Raw genomic sequence first — 9,227 nt, forward strand, 5'->3', positions numbered from 1 at the left:
CACTGGCTGAAACCTTCAAACAAAAGAGAGTCAGGTGCGAAGTCTGAGGCAATAAGAAATACTTTTGCTCTGTTCTTATGAACAGCAGTGGCGGACTTTCAGTTGATTTTTCATCAGTCTGTCTGCAAGATACCCTATGCAAGTCGAACGGGCTACGAATTTTTTTTTTTTTTTAAACAACGTTTTTTTGTTTTTTGGTTTTAAAGTCAGGTCGTAAGAGAGTGTGTTGTAAATATTGTTTCAGGGGGGCGCAGACCATGCTGCTCAGTGGTCTGTGCAAAGGTTTTGCAGCCGGCGATGACCAATGACAAAGGGACTGCAGCACACATCATCCCGGCGGAGTCTCCCGTTGGAGGAGCGCAGATCCACAAAATCCAGAGCCGCCGCGAGCTCGCAGAGCGAGGGGGCCGAAGGAGGCCGGAAGGACCGTTGATTGTTGCTAGATTTTTGCAGAGGACAGGACTGCTCTTTGGGGTCTGAGCAGACCATTTGCAAACCTCCTCCGGTCCCTCGGACTCGGCCGCTCTGGGGCCGCTCGCTCGCCCGCAGCCTGCCGCAGGGAGGCCCCGGCGCCCGCAGGTGGCGCCCCACGTCCGTGCTTGCGCTTCTCGCCCGCGCTCCGGGCGCAGCTGGGAAACCGGCGCGTCTCCCCAGGTCGTTAGAGCTCAGAGTAGGCATTTTAATAAATAAGCGCGTGTGCCAGTGCGCTCAGGAGCCCCGAGGTTCAGAGGAGCAGAAACATAAACCCAGGCGGAGGCGCCTCTTTTAATCCCTGCCCAAATCTGCTATTTCCCAAACTGGCGATTCCGGAACCACAGCCTTTAAGCCATTAAAATCCCAAGCTTTTTCTCTCCATTTCAGTCCTTTTATTTTTATTTATTTATTCTTTTAATTTTTTTTTTTTAAAGAAAAACTGCTTTACCCCTTCATTATGAAAGTAGTCACGCTATTCAGGATTAAGACTTGGAGGGAATTTGGAAAAGAAAAGAAAGAATCGAAAAGAAGAGCGACCGGTGCTTTGAGGGTGCCTAATTATTAAAAACGAGGCATCTGGGAGGAATTCGCTCTGGGTGTTTGGGTGAGAGCCGGACCTGGGCGGTGCAGGGTGCGGCGGGGGTGAGGCCAGCGGGAGCCGAGCCCGGGAGGGGGCAGTGCGCGGAGTCCTCCGGGCGGTCGCGATGGCTGTGCCGTCTGGAGACGAGAGGAGAGGCCGGGACTGAGGGGCCCGGCAGAGAGAGCCACGCTGCGGGCGCGCTGTGCGCGAAGGGCCCTCCTCGACCGTGGGCCCGGGTGCGGTGCAGAACCGGTGCGGTGCCTGGAACACAACCGGTGCGAAGCGCGGGGCGCTGCTCGGCGCTGGGCGCGGGGTGTGCAGGTGCCGGACGCTTCGCGGTGCAGGGCGCGAGGGTTCGAGCCGCTGTGCGGTGCGGGACGCCGGGCGAGCCGATGCCGGGCGACGCGCGCGGCGATGCCGGGCGCGGGACGTGCGGCTCCGAGGCGCGGCGCGGTGAGGGGCACCCGGCGTGCGGGTTCTGGGCGCCACGCTAGGCACCGGGGTGCGCGGCACGGGGCGTACCCGGAGCGGGCGCCGGCCGTCGCGGGAAAGGCGCAGGGCGGGGCGGCGCGGTTATTGGCCAGGCGCGGGGAGAAGGGCCGCGCTCCGAGTCTCCTCCCGCCAGCTCCCGCTCATCTTCTTTAAGCAGAACAACTTCGCGGACAGCGCTGCTCGCTCATCATGGATGTTCCAGGTAACCAGAACCCAAGCCTGTCCTCCACGATCAGCACGTTAATTGCATTCATGCATATATTTTAATGAGGACCTTGGAGAATCTGCGTTCTGGAGAGGGCGAAAGAGAGAGAATATCGAAATCATTGTGTACGGGGTTGGGGGGGGTGGGGGGCTGGCTACTCCCGGAACAACAACTTCTCTTGTTGGATAGACTGTTGGAGGAGTTGTACGGAGGCTGTGGGCGGTGAGGGGAGCGGCTTCCTTGCTTTTCCTTTCTCCGACTGGGTATTGAAATGACCTGTCTAGTTGGGTGGCAGAAGAGAGGGTCGGGGAAAGTGCGAACGCGCGCGCTCAAGTTAGCAGAAAGCTACAGGGCTGCCTCCAGGCCGGGAAGGGCCGGGGGTCCAGGGACAAAAGCTGCCCAACAGGACGAGCTTGGGACGCTCACAGCCGTGCAATCCTCTGGTCCTGCGCCAGAGAGAGCGATCTGAGCGGCTCCTCCAAAGGAGCTCGCTGCGGGCTGCGGGGACGGTGGAAGTGGGTGTTTGGTTTTAGAGTCTGTCGTCTTTATCTTTTCCTCTTAATCGTATTCGCCTTAAGGAGCTTCCTTGGGATTTGGTTTTGGGCGGAAAATGGATACAATCTTTATTAAGTGGACTGTTTAAAAATATATTTCTACACCCAGGATGGCTAAACAGAGGATGCATGGGAAAGCAGAGAGAGGAAAAAGGTTTCTTGGTGCGGCTTTCAAGAAAATGCCGCTAAAATGAAGGCGATAAACCTTTCCTACTTTCTCTCTTTGCCTGCATCTTAGTCCTTCTCCACCTTTGCAGAATGGGCCCTGGGGGTGGCGTTGATGGCGTCTCTGAGGTCACCGACCATGTCTTAGGGCCGAGGCCCTGCAGAACCTCGGGCCCCTTACCGTATCGCACCCCTGACGCGCGTCGCCCAGGAGCCCTGAGGGACGCACTGCCCCAGGGCGCCGGGGCGTTCCTCGGACCTGTTGTGCCAATCCGGGAAGGGGTGGCTATGTGCGGTACTAAGAGGGTGGTCTCCATGGAAAGGGGCCCTTGCGCTGCAGGCACCTGCTCCCCGTGCCCCTCTCCCCCACCTCCAGGTTCACCTCCCAGTCTAAGGGTTCGGGTTCTTTGCCCTGACAGGTCCGCTGGCGCCTTTCTTCTGAGGACGACCCTGGCCTTGACCATCAGAGCAGGGGACCGAGGCCAAAGGAGGCTTCCCCAGGCCCCGCGCAGTCCTGCGCGCCCTCCCGGGCTCCTCCAGCCCTTGTCCAACGTCGCCCTCGCGCGCCGCACTTCCCAGCTCGGATGCCGGCGCCCGGCCGGGGCCCCCGCGGGCCGCCGCTGACCATGCCCGGGCGCCGGGGGGCGCTGCGCGAGCCGGCTGGCTGCGGCTCCTGCCTGGGGGCGGCGCTGGCCCTGCTGCTGCTGCTGCTGCCTGCCGGCTGCCCGGTGCGGGCGCAGAACGACACGGAGCCCATTGTGCTGGAGGGCAAGTGCCTGGTGGTGTGCGATTCGAGTCCGTCGGCGGACGGCGCGGTCACCTCCTCCCTGGGCATCTCCGTGCGCTCCGGCAGCGCCAAGGTGGCCTTCTCCGCCACGCGGAGCACCAACCACGAGCCGTCCGAGATGAGCAACCGCACCATGACCATCTACTTCGACCAGGTCAGCCGGCCGGCCTGCCGCCTCGCCTCCCGCCCAGGGTGGAGAGAGGGCGGGGGCCTGGGCGCGTGGGCTGGGGACTTCCAGGCGCTCCCCGCCTCTCTGCTCTGCCCTGCCCTTCTCCTTTCTCCCTTTCCGAGTAAGCGCTCCTTACCATTTCCCTTTTCTCACATTGTAGCTTTTTTATCACTAGCAGCTCGCTTGGCACTTGGATGACTGACAGTCCTTTAAAACTAAGGGATCTGAAATGAATTCCCCAAAAGGAGCCTGCGCATCTTACTTTTCGCTGGGACGGGGCTGTCTTTTGCGGTGGATAGGCTTCTGTCATCCAGGTGGTCAACTTGGGGACTGAGTGCGTGGAAAACACACCCCAAAGGGGGAGTCTCCAAAGGTCTCAGCCAAGGATCAGCAAATCTGTGCCTACTGCTTAGCTTATCTTCAAGAAAAACAAGTCGCAAAGACTGTGGGATGGTTATATAAATTCAAAATAAAGTAGAGTGCGGTTATGTAGATGGAATAGATAGTAAATACAACATATATACCGCAATGTATAAATGTATACAACACATAAATATTATATATAGTGTGGCTGTATAGATTAAAAAAATACAAGGATCAATGACTTAAGTTAACCCAAGCCACTTAACTTCTCTCCCTTGGCTCAAAGCAGAGGTTTCAGTAAATGATCAGACTTTGGCAATCTCTTCTCTGGGTTTTTGGGCTCAGAATTGGAGGTTGTGACTTTCCTCTTGGGCCCTCCTGTCTTGGTTTCTGTTGCTTTTCAGAAACAAGTTGAAAACATTATAGTGGTTCCCAGACTTTACCTGCTCAGTCCCTTCCTTTTGCCAGTATGCTTCCCACTAGAACAGAGTCCTGGGCTCTCTGGCCACACTTAACTGATTTCCCTCCTGTTAACCAATTCTTACACCTCAGTGTAAGCGTGAGCCTACACACACCACTGCCCGTGTGTGGGGCAGAGGATTGATTTAATTTAATCCTTGCTAAGGATTATCTACTTGAAGTTTTTAGGGTTTGGAGGTGATCTCTTTTTCATCTGTTTTTAAACAGTTTTTTTTTTTAAATAAAACTAGTGGTTTTAATTATTGCCAGATAAAGCAGACACCCATCACTGGGTATTTGCTAAGTCCTTCATGTGTTATCATTAGTTACGTCCCATCATTTCACTTGGCTGTCAGGAGAACCCTGTGATGTGGGGGCAAGATAAGCTGTAGGGCAAGATACGATTCTAATTTCATAGATGAGCTAACTGTGGCAGGGAGGGTAAAATGCTGTTCCCTGCTTCCTGAGTTAGGGAGTCAGTGAAACCTGCTCTTCTGGGCTCCTTGGGTGTTCTTTCATTGACAGCAGGGCCCTTCATTTACCAGTTTCCGGCATTTAGAACCGATTGGAAAGAGTCGAGGTAGTTGAGTTGGAAGAAACAGTTCCGAGGGCTTGGATGGAGAATGCTTTATTCTTCTTTAAAGCATCGTAAGGCAGACTGAGAGCCCAGGCTGGAAGAGACAGAGAGCAGGCATTGTGCAGCTCATGGTCTCGAACAATAGAGCCCCAAGTGTCTGTGTGAGCCTGCCAGCGAGGGTGACTGAAGTGGTGCCCTGAGCTCCTCGAAGAAGCTGGTGCGCGTTTATTTCCGAGTGGCGACAGTGGTTGTCACCGGCAGATTGCACATCTCTGTGGGGACTGCGTATCACTCATCTATGAGGAGTGTGTGAGGAGTAAACAGCAAGAGTCATTCGTTGAAATTTATTTTCTGAGCAGAAGACAGGATTCCTAACCTAGGGGTCTGTTGTTGCCGGCTGTTTGCTTTAAAAGCCCAGAACACCAAGCGGGCCATTTTATTACTGTAATCGAGTTGTGCATTTGTGTGTGAGTAGAGGTGGGGACAAGATCCAGACAGGGTGACCAAATTCTGTCTCAAACTCCTGATAGGGAATTGGGTCTTCATGAGGGATCGCTCACTCTGCAGATTCTGCTTGTGACATGAACGCTCTGATCCCCCTCTCATTTGAGAAAAATCCTCTGCGGGGTCATGTGACCTCACATCCTCTGGCTAATTTGTCATTACTCTTCGCAGGCTCCTGTAAAACGTTGGAGCTCAGGGTATCCAACTGCTGTTTCCACACCCTTCATTTAATCAAGCTTATTTGCATGACATCAGAGCTCAGCCAAGGGAGCAAACACATTATTCAGAGGAAAGTGAAGGAAACAGGTGCAGCCAGTGCTTATCCACCCCGTCTTCCCCTCAACCCTGAGCTTGGGCACCTCCTGTGTGCTCCCAGGGAGGGGGCCAGGGGCCAGGGACACAGGGGACAAACTTGAGCTGATGTAAGTTATTTCCCTGAATTGGCCCCTTAGCTATGGTCTCCTTCTCCCCATTCAGCCTGGCGTGGCGCCCTATTTGTGAAAGTAAACTTCACGTGGAAACCTCCTGAATCCTATGAACCTCTGAACAGACTCGATTCCATTTGTTTACCGGGACCTCATTGTCTTCTATTCCTTTTTCTCTGCCTTGCCCCCAATGTGCACAATTTGCTCCCATTTTTTTCAATGCAGACATAAAATACACTTTTCAACACCTTTATTAATTACAGTCCATTAGGATTCTTCTCAAATCCCTTCCAGGTATAGGCTATTTTACCACCAGCCTCCCCCTCCCCCTCCGCCCTCCCCCCCCCCCCTCCCACTCACTGCCATCCCTCTCTATGCCCCCTCCCAGTGGGGGGCAGATTTGGCGTGTGCTGCCAAATCTGGGGTGCTCCGTGGCTGTGGTTTTGCCAGTCTAAGTCAGAGATGCCAGGGAGGGGTTCGCTCTGTTTGTGCTGTATTCCCTCTTCTTTTTCAGGTATTAGTAAATATTGGCAACCATTTCGATCTTGCCTCCAGTATATTTGTAGCACCGAGAAAAGGGATTTATAGCTTCAGCTTCCACGTGGTCAAAGTGTACAACAGACAGACCATCCAGGTGGGTAGCTCTGAGGCTGTGTGGACCTTTTCAGCTTCGGAGGACTGCCGCCCCACGGCTGCCGCCCCATGGCTCCAGAAGCCACTGCATCTTCCGGGCCAGGCCCTTGGGATGGCTCCGTGGAAAGGGCAGGGGGATGTGGGGGGATCAGAGAACCAGCATGTGCCCGTGGGGTCCTGCAGGTCACCTGAGCTCTACCCTCTGCACTGCAGGTCAGTCTAATGCAGAACGGCTACCCGGTGATCTCAGCCTTCGCAGGAGACCAGGATGTGACCAGAGAAGCTGCCAGCAACGGTGTCCTACTGCTGATGGAAAGGGAGGACAAAGTGCATCTCAAACTGGAGAGGGGGAACCTCATGGGAGGCTGGAAGTACTCCACGTTCTCGGGCTTCTTGGTTTTTCCTCTATAAACACAGAGTCCTCAGTCCGTGGGGAAGTTGCGATCTGGACACCGGACTGCGCCCTTCCTCAACACCCTGAACTTGCCAGAATAGGACCACTAATTTCCCACCTCCATCAGATGGTTGAAGTAGAAGAATGATTTCCTTCCAAATCTCCAGTATTTTCTTTGACTATAGACCATTCCTTGGGAACCTGGCTTCTAATTAGTTTTAGACGACAAGGTCTGAAGGAGAAATGAAATTATCGATTTGAGCGATTTGTACCTGTGATTGTAAAGTCAATATTGGATCTTATTGTGGGGACCGTTGGCTTTTCTTCTTTTGTTTGTTTCTTGTATTGTTGCCCCCACGCGAGGAGTGCCGCTGACCCCAGGATGGATGGCAGGTCGCAGGCAGCGCTCAGAGAGGAGCCCTGCAAATCACCACCCGCTGGAGAGTCCTTGAAATGTGTTCTTTGTGTGTCTGTTCAGCCTTAAGAAAAAGAATGGCTTCACTTTCATTTTGTGTTTTCCCCTGGGTGGACGGGAGGCCTCGGGAGGGGGAAGGGGACGTTGTGAATCTGTCAAGAAGTGCTTTATCCGGAGAAGCAAATTTTGCACGATTGAACTGCGACTTTTGCTTTGTGGTGTGTGTGTGTGTGTGTGTGTGTGTGTGTGTTTGTTTTTTGTGTCTTTTTTTTTTTCCTGGAAAAGTTTTACTTTTCTTTCCACATTCAGCTCTCCCTCCTTACCCTGACTCTTTTTTTTTTTTTCTTTTTTTTTTTTTTGTGTTGGGATGGGGGAGAGAAATGTATGTTGAATTCTTGAACAAGACCAAACAAAACAACACAAAGCATACCTATGTATTTTGTTTTGGTTGAGACCAAACCGAGCAGAAGGTACGTGTATATCAAAGTACAAATAACAGATGGACGATTCTGTTTCTTCTTTCCAAGAGATTCTCTCAGATGCACCTTTACAACTAACAAGTTGGGATTTTCTTGTTTCTTCTTTCTTTTTCCTTTTTTTTTTTTTTTTTTTTTTTAACACTCTGGAATACTTTAAACACTTGATGCTCCTGGGTGGCCCGAATCATGTCAGATGAGGACAGAAGCTGGAATGACCAAGTCTCCCGAACACACGCTTCCATGGCCCAGCGTGCCTGGGTCTTCCCAGCAGCCCGTCCTCATCTGTCTGCATCTGCGTCTGCACCGGCGCCCCAGCCTCAGGTGCTCCAAAGCCAACAGGATGAGTCAGTCTCCCTCAGGATCCTCCTCTGATCCACCAAGGAAAGAGGCGTGTTCACACTCCCTGCGAACACCTGGCGAGAAGCCACCTACAAGTCACAGCGCTTACAGGTATTGGCAGAGGCACCCTGGGAGCAGTGGTGCAAATCCTTCTTGTCTTGGCCCCTTGTACAACAGTAGGATCACAATGCAGCTGGGAGCCGATGGGTGCAGGAGTCCTATGCCAAGGAAACGTTACTAAATCCCAAAGCAATCGAAGAAGAGACCTCACAGCGGATGTTAATTTGTCCTTTGTGTCACAATGTAACCAAAATATTGATGATAAAAAGTCATAATTTAAGATTGAGAATAAATGGGTTTGATGTCTGGCTTGTTCTTCTCCCTTCAAATCGTCCTCCAACTCCTACAAGGTGTGGAAGTAGAAGGCCAAGGACCAAGGACTCGGGGAAAGGAGATCCACACCGTGCCTCTTGAAAACATACACTCAGATGCACACTCCTGTTTGCAGACCTAGGGATGGGTCTAGGTGGAAGTTGCACACTTAAATACACTTCAATTTATATATGTATATATATATATATATATATATGTATTTTTCACACGAAAAGATTTTGGGGGTAGATATGTGAAAAAGACAGCATTAAAAATGCTTTATGGATAGGCGATCTGCTTTCATCACATACAGTCATTGATGTGGTACAAGTTCCAACCCAATATTTCAATCAGAGAACATGGATATAAAAGAAACTGACATTTCAATATAGCATCAATTTTTTCTAAGACGCGTGAGCATGGGGCAGCATTGGTTTCCATTTTCACATAAGAAACTCAGTAAGGATCATAGAAGTGAAAAAAAAAAAATCCAGTTTGATGAAGAGTCTAAGTGTTACTGGCCTTAGGTGGACACCGTAATAAGATACAGAATTTAATTTGACTTAAAATGATGTTATATTTTGTTAAGAAAAGAAAAATCAAGAAACATCAACCAAAATGAATTTGGGTATTTTGCCTCTGTGATTAGGAGACACACTTCTAAGTATGAGCATTGTTCGTTAACGCTGATAATGCAAAGAGTAGGATGCTAGCAAATGTTTTTCTTCTGTGTTTTACTGCCCTTAGTGAATTAGTCCTCTGTCCCTCATCTTTTAAACCTTCCGTTCAATTTCAAACAAGCGGAAATCTTCATTAGGGGACAATATCGCCCTTTCAGAGG

General features: G+C 51.6%; 1 protein-coding gene across 5 annotated transcripts; it reads left to right on the plus strand.

The window, feature by feature from the left end:
- Positions 1 to 972: 972 nt before the first annotated feature.
- Positions 973 to 7,471, plus strand: CBLN2 (cerebellin 2 precursor). 5 transcript variants are annotated; one of them, XM_032311092.1, is made up of 5 exons: positions 977 to 1,078; positions 1,704 to 1,748; positions 2,890 to 3,411; positions 6,269 to 6,388; positions 6,601 to 7,471. In XM_032311092.1, exons 2-5 carry the CDS (start codon positions 1,740 to 1,742, stop codon positions 6,796 to 6,798), a joined length of 849 nt encoding a protein of 282 aa, XP_032166983.1. In that variant the 5' UTR covers positions 977 to 1,078; positions 1,704 to 1,739; the 3' UTR covers positions 6,799 to 7,471. The 5 variants fall into 5 exon arrangements, with proteins under 5 accessions (XP_032166984.1, XP_032166983.1, XP_032166981.1 ...); XM_032311090.1 differs by lacking the exon at positions 977 to 1,078 and adding an exon at positions 1,223 to 1,329; XM_032311093.1 differs by lacking the exon at positions 1,704 to 1,748 and having other exon boundaries at positions 973 to 1,078.
- Positions 7,472 to 9,227: the final 1,756 nt, after the last annotated feature.

The sequence above is a fragment of the Mustela erminea genome, chromosome 13 (genome assembly GCF_009829155.1).
Source record: "Mustela erminea isolate mMusErm1 chromosome 13, mMusErm1.Pri, whole genome shotgun sequence".
Taxonomy (NCBI): Eukaryota; Metazoa; Chordata; class Mammalia; order Carnivora; family Mustelidae; genus Mustela; species Mustela erminea.